Here is a 13,020-nt window from a genome sequence, read left to right as displayed (position 1 = left end):
CGGACATGTTTTCTGTTTTTTATTATTTTTTCCTTTATTATTTTTGTTTGGCACGGTGTTTATGTTTTGCAGAAATTTCTCATGATTCTCACCGTGCGGACAATGTAGGTTGAATTCGATTTGTAATTTCAAGCCATATTGTAAATTTGTAATGCATGGGGTATACCAGGTGGCACATAATCATGCACAAATAGATTCTGAGTTCCTCAACAGCAATCTCTATTTACCATCTCTCTCGTAGCAGTATATTATTTGTATCTATCAACAATGCACTACAAGTACTAGAACAGGTTGCACATCACCACAGCTCCTCTATCGTATTCATAACCTCTGGAAGAAAAAGAAAAAAAAACACTATGGACAAACATTCGTTACATTCTTAGGGCCTATGTTAAATTCGAGTGCCTTTCCAAGCTCGGATCTCGACTTTCAAGATGTGAAGAAAAAAAAACGTGAGCAATTGCAGTAGAATGCTAGCCTCATTCTATAATGATGCACACCACTCAGCATTCTTCATTATCGCTCTCTATCTACTGACAAGCCAGCTCTGCTTAAACATAACATCTTTCCTCAAGCTCCGACCGCGCCCTGACGTGGAATCACCTTGCTGGTTCCGATAGCACTGCAAAATCAAGTCACCAAAAGCTTGATACCTCCCTGCAAATGAGTTACTATCAGCAAATTCATACACCTCAGGCAGTAGATCGACATACCCTGTAGCAAACGACCGAGTCATCAGGGTACATCACAAATAGCTTGGTGCCGAGGCGAGCTCGACAGGAGTCGCAGATGCTCTCATCGGTTAGCTGCACATGCCTCGATCTCTCCTCCAATCTTGTCAACCGTGCATCGAGGTTTGTCGCATGTGATAAATTGTGAACAATCTAAAACACGCAAAAGAATGGCAAAAGCAAAGAAACTAAACTGGTAAGACGTATCACATAGCTTATAACCAGAAAAAAAAAAGTCGGTTAAAATAGGCCAAAGCCAAACCAGATGGTTTCTCAATGGACTCCACCTAAAAATTAGGAAAAGAATCGTGTTCACCTGCCCTTGACGATGATGGTGCACTCGGGCTCTCAGCATTCGTAAAATTGTATCTGATGCCAACTGAAGAGGCATATCTGGGGATAATCTCTGGCACAACATTATAGTTCAGATTCTTTTTCCAAGGAAACTAGAGTGTAGCAGGATAATCACGGCACACAGGGGTAAGAATGCCAGATAGCAGCACCGCAGAAATAACAACATAATGATGCATTGAGCACCTTGTGCTTAGGTATCAACAATGCAGTAACCTTTTTGTGACTTCTCACATTTCCAAAGGACGTGTGGAACAGCAATACAAGAAAAAGGGTTGGATACCAGTTTCGCATATGTTCTTTTCTAATACCAAGATTATATGTCATCTTATTACGTTTATCTAATCACCTACTAGGTGGCAAGTTTGCTTCATGGAAAATCTATACAGCATCTGTTTAAAGGATCGTGCATTACATAGGAATGTCTGACGCCAAGACTTGGGCACCAAACAGGTAAATAAAGTTAATCAGATGTTGATGGCTGAATCCTATTGAAGAGGGAACGATCTGTGACCTATTTTATTCTAAACACTCACTTTTCAAGAGAAAAATAACACTGAAAATCACCTTTCCATACCAAACTACCTATACGACATTTATTCTGCTCTCTCCTCACGTGACTGATGTCATCCTAGAATACTAAAGTCCAGAACAATAGCCTCATACAAACTACCATGCATGCAACAAGATTCTCAAATAATATGCCAGTATACATGCAATAATAAAGTAGTACCTCCAATACTTGCATGGGATCCAAAGATTCCCCATGATTATGAAGAAGCCGTACAGCTGCTGTAAACATAGGCTCTTTCCCATTTTGAGGGTCCAAATACAAACCCAAAAGCCTGAGTTTGAAAGGAAAAAAAAAATGTGAGACAACATGAACTATTGATCAGAGATTATTTCGTATTCACATATTGTGAAGCTAAAAAGACAAAGAAAAAGTAAGGCAATATGGAAATGTTGATATGAAAAAAGAGCATACTGAATATAGGCATCATCTCGACCAATCTCTGCACAATACTGCTCGGCAGCTTCACTATCCTCCAGTTTCCTTCATCACATAACAAGCAGCACAGTCTACAATAAACCAGTATGAAAAGCAGCATATAGTAAAACAAACACAACAGCCTCATCTTACAATGCCAGTATCTGAAGTACAATATTCTCTTGGCCCATCTTCCTATACAATATTGCCTGATAACGGAAAAGGTCTCAAGTATTAGTATTATTAATGATGACAGCACAATCAAGCAAGCAGGAGACTTGGAAAGATAATTAACCAGGCTCCAGGCAAACATGGAACTGCTAGGAAGAAGACAAATCATAACATCACCTTTTCCAGCCATAGCTCAGATTCTGCTATCACATCGAGCACGTCTTCTGGATCATACAGGTCTGAAGCTTGCAGAAACAACTGCAACTTCTCTCTTAACAAATAAATGAATTGTGCATCAGAATCAATCTCTCTATCACCTTTCCCTCTATATTTAGACTCCATATGAACTGCTTCAATAGCAGATTTGGCCAGTGAAAGAGCATATGATGTGTGATAGTGAGGGTCATCGCAACCCTGATCCTCAATCAACCACTGCAAATATCTGTATAAAGTGTCCGGTTCAGTCTTTTTGATAACAGAAAGGATGTATAAAAGAAAAATATCATTACTACACAGCATTCTCTACTGATGATAAAGGAAAAGAGGCACAGTTTGAAAGAACATGTCAGGAATAATACTGATTGCATAATGATTGTACCAGTAATTAAGTCACTGAGAGCATGGGGCAAAAATATAAAACTAAAAAGCTACCATAAATATGTCCATAGGGTAACCATGCTACTTTTAGCACTCATATTTTCTTCACACAAAAAAATTGGAGTATAAAATGAAATTTAAAGATTATTTTTGGATTGTGCTGTTAGAAGCTCAATTCTAACTCTCATTGAGCTGAGAGGATGACAATGAACTTGGGGCAATTTTCTGGTTTTCTCATATTCACAAACTCAAAGCCATGCCAACCCAAGGGGCTGGGGATACATACTTATAGGCAGCCAAGGCAGGCAGCCAAAGCTTGCTGCAGCAAAAGATGCTAAGATGCTAGTCAAAAGAACTAAAGCTAGATGCTGTCCTAGCAAACTGACTGTCCTAGCAAGATGCTGTCCTAGCAAACTGAAATATGCTAAAGGAATATATGCCCTGGTCCTTGCAAGGACTCTATGCCTTATCCATCCAGCACAAAGACTTATCCATCATTCTCCCCCTAAGTCTTGTGCGTCGTCTTGTGGGAGGATTGGACCATCCCGGTCCTGGAGCAGAGCTCAAGGAACTTGATCCTCCCAAGGGGCTTGGTGAGCAGGTCTGCAAGCTGGTCCTTGGTGTTGATGTAGCTTGCCTTGATGCTCCCGTCCTCCAAGCAGCCTCGGATGAAGTGGTACCTCACCCAGATGTGCTTGCTCCGTTCATGGAAAACGGGGTTCTTCGCCAAGGCCAGGGCGGACTTGCTGTCCACCCTGAGCTCCACCGCTCCAATGTCTCTGCCGAGTAGATCACCCAGCAGTCGAGCGAGCCAGAGCGCCTGAGTCGACGCAGTGGAGGCCGCTATGTACTCGGCCTCGCAGCTGGACAAGGCCACCACCTGCTGCTTGACCGACTGCCAGCTAACGAGGCACTCGCCAAGGAAGAAGAGGATCCCGCTCGTACTCTTGCTGGTGTCGATGTCGCCGGCGTGGTCGCTGTCGCTGTACCCGACGAAGTGTGCCGCCCCAGGGCACCTCGGGTAGTGGAGACCGTGGTCGAGAGTCCCCGCAACATAGCGGATGATCCTCTTCACGGCCTGCTGGTGCTCCGTCGTCGGTCGCTGCATGAACCGACTGACGTAGCCGACGGAGAACGCCAAGTCCGGCCGTGTGTGGGCGAGGTAGCGGAGGCTCCCCACAAGACGCCGGTACTGAGTAGCGTCCACCTCCTCCGCCGTGCTGTCACGGCTCAGCTTCAGCCTCTCCTCCTGGAGTGAGGGCTGGGTTGCAGTCGGTGAGCCCAGCGAGCTCGACGACGCGCTTGGCGTAGGCGGTCTGTCGAAGTGTGATCCCGGAGTCGTCCTGGTGCACCTCGATCCCCAGGTAGAAGGAGAGAGGCCCCAAGTCGCTCATCTGGAAGGTGGCCTTCATCTCCTCCTTGAACACTGCCACCTCCGCATCCTTGGTGCCGGTGATCACCAAGTCGTCGACGTAGACACCCACCAGCAGGGCATTGCCTCCTTTGCCCCGCCGGTAGATGGCCGCCTCGTGCGGGCTTTGCTCGAAGCCCATCCCCTTGAGCGTGGAGTCCAGCTTGGCGTTCCACGCCCTCGGGTCCTGCCGCAAGCCATAGAGGGCCTTGCGCAGACGTAGCACCTTACCCTCCTTGCCGGGGATCGCAAACCCCGGCGGCTGGTGCACGTAGACCTCCTCCTTCAAGTCGCCGTTGAGAAACGCCGACTTGACGTCCATGTGATGGACACGCCAGCCCTCCTGGGCAGCTAGCGCAAGGAGTCGCACGGACTCCATCCGTGCCACGGGGGCGAAGGCATCGTCGAAGTCGACTCCCTCCTGCTGCACGAAACCTCGTGCCACCAGGCGAGCCTTGTGCTTAACGACGGTGCCGGCCTCATCCCTCTTCAGCTTGAACACCCACTTAAGGGTGATCGCGCGGTGACCGCGAGGGAGATCAGCAAGCTCCCAAGTGCGGTTCTTCTCAACCGCGTCCATCTCCGACTGCATCGCGGCACGCCAGGCCGCGTGTCCCTCGGCCTCTGCGAAAGACCGAGGTTCGCCATCGTCGCACGCGAGGTGCAACTGCGCCTCCAGGTCGTGAGGCACCAGTCCCGGCACCGGCTGGTCACCGAGAAGGTCCTCCATCGTACGGTACCGCAACGGCTCGCCGTCATGGTACGCGTCGACGCGCTCCTCGTCGTGAGAGAGCGGAGTAGCGAACTCCACCGGACTGTGCTCAGCACGAGCAGGTGTCGAAGTAGACGGGCCCGGAGGAGTAGCTATCGGTACTGGAGTGCGCGGCGTCGCCGGCTGTGGTGGTGCAGCCGAGGAACTCAGCGCAGCCGGAGTCGTAGCGGAAGGGCGTGGTGCCGCCGGTGTGGCGGGCGCCGGAGTCGGTGGAGGCTCGGGGACCGGGGTAGGCACGCTCGGCGAAGAAGAGCTGCCTACTCCCCCAGCTCCCTCGAAGTGGACGTACTCGACGGTGAAGTCGTCGCATGTCGGAGCCGAGCCGTCGTCCACCGCCTTGTCCCACGCCCATCCTCGCCCTTCGTCGAACACAACGTCGCGCGCCGTGCGCACACGCTGTGTCTCCGGGTCGAGAATGTGGTAGGCCTTCGAACCCGCCGCGTAGCCGATGAACACTCCCGGAGTGCTCCTGTCGTCGAGCTTGCCGATATGGCCAAGCTCCTTGGCGAACGCGAGGCAGCCGAAGACCCGCAGGTGGGAGACCGCCGGCTTGCGCCCATGCCAAGCCTCATACGGCGTCATGCCGTCGAGTGCCTTGGTGGGCGAGCGGTTGAGGATGTAGACGGCCGTCACCACCGCCTCTCCCCAGAAGACAGCCGGCATCCCCCTCTGCTTGAGGAGGGCCCGGGCCATCCCCACAACCGTCTCGTTGCGCCGCTCGACGACGCCGTTCTGCTGCGGGCTGTACGGCGCGGAGTAGTGGCGCTGGATGCCCTCATCCACGCAGTACGCCGCGAACTCGGCCGCCGTGAACTCGCCGCCGTTGTCGGTGCGCAGCACGCGCAACTTGCGGCCGCTCTCCGCCTCCGCAGCAGCCTGAGCACGCCTGATGGCGTCCGCAGCCTCTCCCTTGCTGCCGAGGATCATCACCCACATGAAGCGGGAGAGGTCGTCGACGAGCAGCAGGAAGTAGCGCCGTCCTCCTGGTGTGACCGGTGTCACCGGGCCACACAAGTCCCCGTGTACGAGCTCGAGCCGCTCCTTGGCTCGAAAGCTCGCCTGCTGGGGGAAGGAGTGCCGCCTCTGCTTCGTCAGCACGCAGACGTCGCAGAGCTGCTCCACGTGGTCGAGGCACGGGAGGCCTCGCACCATCTCCTTGGCGCCGAGCCGCTTCAGGGCCTCAAAGTGGAGGTGCCCAAAGCGCTCGTGCCACTGCCATGCCTCGTCGTCCCTGCAAGCTGCAAGACAAAGAGGCTGGGCCACCCCGACATGGAGGATGTAGAGGCGGTTCTTCCCTCGAACCACCCTGGCGAGAAGCTGGCGACGGTGGTCCCAGATGCGGAGGACCCCGCTGTCGATCACCACACGGGAGCCGCTCTCATCGAGCTGCCCAAGGCTGATGATGGAGTTCCGCAGCGCCGGGATGTAGTAGACTCCGGTGAGCATCCGGTGCTCTCCGGACTTGGCGGTGAAGACCACGGAGCCCACGCCCTTGATCTCCACGGCGGAGGAGTCCCCGAACCTGACGGAGCCACCTACGTCGACGTCCAGGTCGGAGAAGAACTCCCGCCGCCCGGTCATGTGGTGCGTGGCGCCGGAGTCGAGGTACCAGCCATCGACCCTGTCGTCGTCGGAGCCGTTGCCGAGGAGAACTCGGGCACGCGGCTCGTCGAGGTGGAGTAGAGCGGTGACAGGCGGTGCCGTCGGGTGCGGCTCCATGTCCCCGTGGAGTAGGAACAGAGCCGGCTCGTCATCCGGCTGGGCCTCCGCGACGTGGGCTTGGCCCCCACGCCTCCGCTGCGGGCAGTCCCTGGCCCAGTGGCCGGGCCTGCCACAGTTGTGGCAGGCGTCGTCTCGTGCCGCCTTGGGCCTGTCAGCGGCGCCGCCCTGAGCATCTCCGCGGGCGCCACCCTCGGCGCGCCCTCGTGCCCCGGCTTGGGCACCTCCGCGCCCCTTTCGCGGCTTGCCGCGCTTGCGGCCACCTGTCGAGGAAGAGGGCTCCCCCCTCCTCCTGTCACCGCGCCAAGCCTCCCACTGCTCCTGAGTGAGGTGGAGCTTCCCACCGATGGAGATGCCTCCCGAGGGAGGCTGTGGCTCGTCGCTGTCGACGACCTTGAGGCGACCTATCGCCTCCTCGATCGTCATGGTGGAGAGGTCCAGCAGAGACTCGATCGAGCGAGCGGTCTGTCTGTACCTCTCGGGGACGCAGCGGAAGAGCTTCTCGACGGCTCTCTCCTCGTCGTAGGTGTCGTCGCCGAACTGCACCACCTTCTGCAGCAGAGTGTTGAGACGGAGGGCGAAGTCATCAACATCCTCACCTGGCTTGAAGGCCAGGTTCTCCCACTCCTTGCGAAGTGCCTGGAGAGTGGTCTTGCGGGCGCGGTCGCTGCCGATACGTGCCGCAGCGATGGAGTCCCAGGCCTCCTTGGCAGTTCGCTTCTTGGAAAGCGTGAACTGCATCTCGGACGGGGCTGCTGCGATGAGAACATCTAGCGCCCGTCGATCCTCATCGTAGCCGACGTCGCCGTACCGGACTGCCTCCCACATGTGCCGCACCTGGAGCTTCACCTCCATGACTGCGGCCCACTCGACGTAGTTGGTCTTGGTGAGGGTGGGCCACCCACCGCCGGGACCGACGTCCCTGACCACCGCCTGGAGGCCGTGGTAGCCGGGGGCGCCGCCGCGCACACCCCAACCAGGAGCGCCGCCACCGCCCTGCGCGCCGCCGCCAGGGGCGCCGCCTCCGCCCTTCGCGCCGCCGCCAGGGGCGCGGCCTCCTCCGCCGGGTGCGCAGCCCATTGGACCGTCGCCGGGCGCACCGCCAGGCGCGCCGCCGTCCAGGCAGCCGCCGGGCGCACGGGCCCCTGGACCGTCGCCGGGCGCGCCGCCGTCCAGGCCACCGCCGGGCGCGCGGGCCCCTGGACCGCCGCCGGGCGCGCCGCCGTCCAGGCCATCGCCGCCGGGGTGGGCTGCTGCCCACCGCGTGGTCCGCTCCCGCGCTCTCTCCCTCTCCAACTCCTCAAGGTCCTCGTCGGCGGTGGCGTCGCCGGCGATGGAGCCGCTGAGGCTGCCGCGCAAGGTCTCAACCTCGACCTCCGCCGCACGCGCCGCATCCTCCGCCTCCTCTGCTTCCACCTCCGCCCTGGCCGCTGCCAGCTCCACTGCAGCTAGCCTGGCCGCCCTCGCCGCTGCTGCAGCGGCTTGAGCCGTCGCTCGCCTGCGCTCCTCTGCCGCGGCGAGCTCGGCGTCTCGCTGGCGCCGTGCGCTCGAGGCGACCGAGCGCTGAGACGGTGCGTCGGACATGGCGCGCCTCCAAGGGGCTGTTGCGTGGAGAGGGGGAAGGGAACGGGGAAGAAGCGGCTGGTGCAGCAGCTGCTGCTGCTGCAGTTGCTGGAGCAGCTGCTGCTGGTGCTGTTGCTAGTGCAGCTGCTGCTGGTGCAGCTGCTACTGCTGCTGCGCTAGCTGCTGGTGGTGGTGGTTGGGCTGCTACAGAGGCTTGGGAAGGGGAGGAGCAAGAGATATCCAATCTACAGGAATGTACGGCTCGGATACCAGATGTTAGAAGCTCAATTCTAACTCTCATTGAGCTGAGAGGATGACAATGAACTTGGGGCAATTTTCTGGTTTTCTCATATTCACAAACTCAAAGCCATGCCAACCCAAGGGGCTGGGGATACATACTTATAGGCAGCCAAGGCAGGCAGCCAAAGCTTGCTGCAGCAAAAGATGCTAAGATGCTAGTCAAAAGAACTAAAGCTAGATGCTGTCCTAGCAAACTGACTGTCCTAGCAAGATGCTGTCCTAGCAAACTGAAATATGCTAAAGGAATATATGCCCTGGTCCTTGCAAGGACTCTATGCCTTATCCATCCAGCACAAAGACTTATCCATCATGTGCAATTAGGAGATTTAAACTTGTTGAAAAGTTCATGGACAATTGCATATACCTTTGATGTATCACAACCTTCTCTGTATCAACAGCAGCGACAACCTTTTCTGCAAAATAGAATTATTCAAAGAAAAATGATAACAAGGTTTATTACATAGAATAGCCATTTAAGTATCCCTAGCCCTCGATTACTAAAATAAACCATATTCCTGAATGTTATACCATCAACTATAACCATGAAACAGTTTATTCTACAACAGTCCACCCCTCTGTTCCTATTAACATTCTCTGACACACATGCTCAGAAACTGGAAAATGTTTTTGTCCATGATTTATGTAGTAAAAGCTACTGATACATTGGTTTATCTGGAACAAAACAATTACCTGGTGAGAGTTGATTTTCCCTCATCTCTGATGTTAAAACTGCAATGGCCAGCTCTTGGTCAATGTCTGCCACCTGCAAGTAAGCATTCAGTAATAAAACGGACGCTATAAGATAAAACAAATGCTTATCTGAAATGCATACCCATCCAAGATGTTCTAGAACAAGGTCCTCATCAGATGATGTTTTGAGGATCTTGGCTGCTTCTCTAGCGGCAATTTCCTCAGACCTTTTGTCAACTGAAGTTCCACAAGAACCATTTTCAGACTGATCTTTCCACAAACCTGCAATGTAATTCCTTGCCAATATACGCCATATAGCAAGAGCTTTGGAGCGCATTCCTTTACTGCCATATAAAAAGGCAAGTGTCCGCAAATGTCCAGAGTCATCCAAAAGGGATTCTAGTTCATCCTGCAAAATGCAGCAAACAGCTTTCTCAGTGTTCACCCATATGTGATGATTAGGATGGAATCAAACTGTGCTCTGTCAATTCGATACTTCAACGCACAATAGCACATAGGATGCAGATGTCTAAAGAGCATGTACATACCACGACACAGCTATTCTGAGATGATGCAAGCCTCTCCATGTCATCAACAAGATCAAGTGCTCTATAAAGATACATCAGAAAAGTATCAACTCCTTCCATCTCGAGAGAAGACAGATTTTTCACCCGCGACGCACATAGGTACCTGGTTTCATTGAGCATTTCTGCAGTTAGATGTGGCTTCCCAGTGATACACAATGAATATAAACCATGCATGTACCACACCTGATAATATTTCTGATCGCTAGTTCCAAAAGATCAGTTCTACTTGGTGGGTTTGAAAGGAAATCTTCATCCACAACTGTATCCACACCTGCCTTTTTCAGAAACAATGCCTGTTGAACTATTACCAGTCCATCATCAATAACTTCTTCAAGGGGCTTAGGGGGTGGATGCAAACCCCAATAACGCTTTCTTGGCACCTAAATATACAGAATATCATTGTTAGCAGTTACCATTAGAAACAAACAGCTAGACATATAAGGCAGTAGGTAACATGAAGATTGTTAGGTTTCTCCCTAGCTTACAATTAGTAGGTATGGACATCAGGGACAATACTTAGCGAGACTGGTAAGTGTATGAACATCTTAAATTCGTCATTAAGTGCCAGTAGAGCCCTGAAGGAAAAATTGAAAACTAAACATAAACTGAAAGAATGAGTTGAGTAATCATAAATAGTCTAGCTGACTAAGGATCAACAAGTCCTTATCTATAATTATTGTGCTAAAATGTGGTCAAGGTGGTCCATACAGAGGAACTATTAGTTGATTCAGATTTATTGGATAATTATAAGAGCTCAATGTAAGCATTAAATGTGAATTTTCAACATGCACAGAAATAGGATAAGGCTCAAGACAACTTGATAAGGAAGTACTTGTGGAACTCAATTTGTGATGTACGTCACAATTTAGTTTAGAAGCAGAACTAAATCAGTTATCTCATATATAAATATCCCAACTACCAAGTGGCAGTGTAGCATACCAAATCTGACCAACGGTTAGGATCCCGCATGATGAATGGAAATATTTCTGATGGCTGCATAGTCTCCGAGAGCAAGAAATGATTCACTGCATCCTCAAAACGCAAGTCAAAAAACAACAAGAATCCAAGTTGTGCATGGACAAAGGAGATCATATCTTTTGAGATTTCACCATCTGTCTCAAACTCTTCTAGCAGAGAAATAGCTTCCTTGTAGTTCTTTCTTCGTAAGGATGCCTTAATCTGCTCTACTGTGGATACTTTATGGTAGCAAAAAACCTGGATAAGCCAATTGATTCTTATATCAGTACACTGTACACGAGTATAATTTGCATAAATAAGATCCAGACTAAACTTTTAAAAAATTTACACCCTTACAAATACATTTTGCATATCAATGAAGGAAATATTCTCAGTTTCAACTACAATAAGCCTTTCCTTTATATTAGTCTTAGATGATAACATAAGGTACCAAAATTGTATAAAAAGGGTAAAAGCCAGCCTTATTTATGCAACTTATAACTAGTGTATACACCAAAATCTATAAGGTAAGCTGCCATACTTGTAAAACTAAAGGCCAAACACGATTGTATACACCCTTTAGTTATCAACCCATGCCAAATTCAAACATAGGTAGTATGTCCTGTTCTGTGTGCTTGGTCGACTGCATCTACTTAGGATGCATGGAACACAAAGCTATGTTCATCAGTTGTGGTACCACATAACACGACAGAATTTGGATACAGAAGTTTGAACTAATAATGGAGAATTTGGATACAGAAGTTGAAATGAGTAATAGATGAGTTAAGGTACCTACCTTACCTTATAAGCCGTAGCGATCACAACTAGCTCCGTGCCAATCCCATCGTCATCGCTAGCCACAATCAAAACACCTTGACCAGTCCTGGCAACAGGAATTGTCTGTAGGTGCGCCCCGTTTCTCCTCCTGTACACATCCACCTTGGAGTCACCAGCAACAATCACATAGGGGAACACCTCTGCTATACAGTCTGGTGTGGTGTTGAACACCAAGCTACTCCCGACCGGCTGGCCAAATCTGTCGACAACCACGCCCACATTATCCACCAGGAGCATCACCTCGTCACCTCCGGAGAGTGGCCTCACCCTTGGGCGCCCCGAGGATTCTGGGAGCGTGAATATGGCCACACCATGGCCGGCGATGCTAGAGAAGAGCGAGTACCCAGTTGCGGTGGCAACGAAGACGGAGTCGTCAACCCAAGCGAGCGCCTTGACCCCCTCGACGGCGGCGATCTCGCGCGTCTGCACATCCAGCTCGTCGCCGTCCTGCAGCGTGAGGTCCACGCGGAGCAGCTTCTTGCCGACGGAGACGGCGATGGAGCATGACGGGGATCCCGGGTCAGCGGAAGCGCGGCGGGCAGCGACGGCGGCGACGTTGCGCAGGGAGCCGAGGCGGCGGACGGGGCGGGTGAGGAGCGGATCGGCGAGGAGGAGGAGACCGTCAGCGTGGACGAGGAGGCGGGCGACGGAGGGGAGCGGGAGGATGGCGGAGACGGGGATGGTGGCGCCGATGGGGAGGAGGCGGAGGAACTCGGGGTTGGAGGGATCCTGGAGAGAGAAGAGGAGCAGCTTGCCGCCGCCGGTGCCGAGGTAGAGCAGGTGGGCGGAGAGGGCGGCGGCGCGGACGGTGAGAGGGGAGGAGGCGGGGACGCCGGCGAGCGCGGCGGGGTCGAGCGTGGCAAGGGGCTCGAGGGCCGCGCGGGAGGCCGGCGGCTGGGATCCCATCGGAATTGCGGTTAGGGTTAGGGGAAGCGAGGCGCCATGGCTACTAGTCCGGTACTAGTCGATCGGTCGGCCAGTCAACACTGCTCGGCTCTGCTTGGCTTGCTTGGAGTCAGAGGCCAAGGCCCTGTTTGGTTTGTGCTAGCACAAGTAGCACAAAAACTTTGACTAATAATTAGGGGTACTAAATAAAGGTAATTTACAAAACTAACTCCACAGCGCTGTACTACTTCGCGAGACGAACCTAATGAGGTCTTTGACCGCACGATTAGAGGATAGTTACTTTAGCATCACTGTAGCCCATCACCGATTAATTACTATCACTAGATTCGTCGTGAAAAGTTACACCCATCCGTGAAAAAATTTTGCAAATAAACTTCGTTTAGTACTCTATGCATTGAAGATTTTTTTCTCGAGAAATGTGTGGTATGCTATGCTATTGG

The 13,020-nt window shown here is 52.3% G+C and overlaps 1 protein-coding gene across 3 annotated transcripts; it reads right to left on the bottom strand.

Moving 5' to 3' along the window:
• Positions 1–195: 195 nt before the first annotated feature.
• On the bottom strand, positions 196–12,690 carry LOC120697145 (vacuolar sorting protein 3-like). Of its 3 annotated transcripts, XM_039980273.1 has the most exons (15): positions 11,639–12,686; positions 10,990–11,095; positions 10,820–10,905; positions 10,064–10,260; positions 9,842–9,983; positions 9,436–9,702; positions 9,294–9,366; positions 8,968–9,016; positions 2,419–2,683; positions 2,224–2,279; positions 2,068–2,136; positions 1,816–1,927; positions 1,048–1,137; positions 714–884; positions 196–622 (listed from the first exon to the last, which is right to left on the bottom strand). In XM_039980273.1, the coding sequence occupies exons 1-15, from the start codon at positions 12,578–12,580 to the stop codon at positions 527–529; spliced, it is 2,721 nt and encodes a 906-aa protein (XP_039836207.1). In that variant the 5' UTR covers positions 12,581–12,686; the 3' UTR covers positions 196–526. The 3 variants fall into 3 exon arrangements, 2 of the variants coding, with proteins under 2 accessions (XP_039836207.1, XP_039836206.1); XM_039980272.1 differs by having other exon boundaries at positions 199–622; positions 10,820–11,095; positions 11,639–12,690; XR_005684375.1 differs by having other exon boundaries at positions 203–622; positions 2,068–2,162; positions 10,820–11,095; positions 11,639–12,687.
• Between the last annotated feature and the right edge of the window lie 330 nt (positions 12,691–13,020).

The sequence above is a fragment of the Panicum virgatum genome, chromosome 3K, assembly GCF_016808335.1.
Source record: "Panicum virgatum strain AP13 chromosome 3K, P.virgatum_v5, whole genome shotgun sequence".
NCBI classification, from domain to species: domain Eukaryota; kingdom Viridiplantae; phylum Streptophyta; class Magnoliopsida; order Poales; family Poaceae; genus Panicum; species Panicum virgatum.
This window is presented reverse-complemented; position numbering and strand designations above follow the sequence as displayed.

What these genes read in the sequence shown, in the direction of transcription:
- LOC120697145 (XM_039980272.1), bottom strand. Translation starts at nt 12,580, where the DNA reads ATGGGATCCCAGCCGCCGGCCTCCCGCGCGGCCCTCGAGCCCCTTGCC. An exon ending in AAGGTTGTGATACATCAAAG is followed by an intron (nt 2,684 to 8,967) that starts GTATATGCAATT and finishes CACTTTATACAG; the next exon opens with ATATTTGCAGTGGTTGATTG. An exon ending in CTGAGCTATGGCTGGAAAAG is followed by an intron (nt 2,280 to 2,418) that starts GTGATGTTATGA and finishes TTCCGTTATCAG; the next exon opens with GCAATATTGTATAGGAAGAT.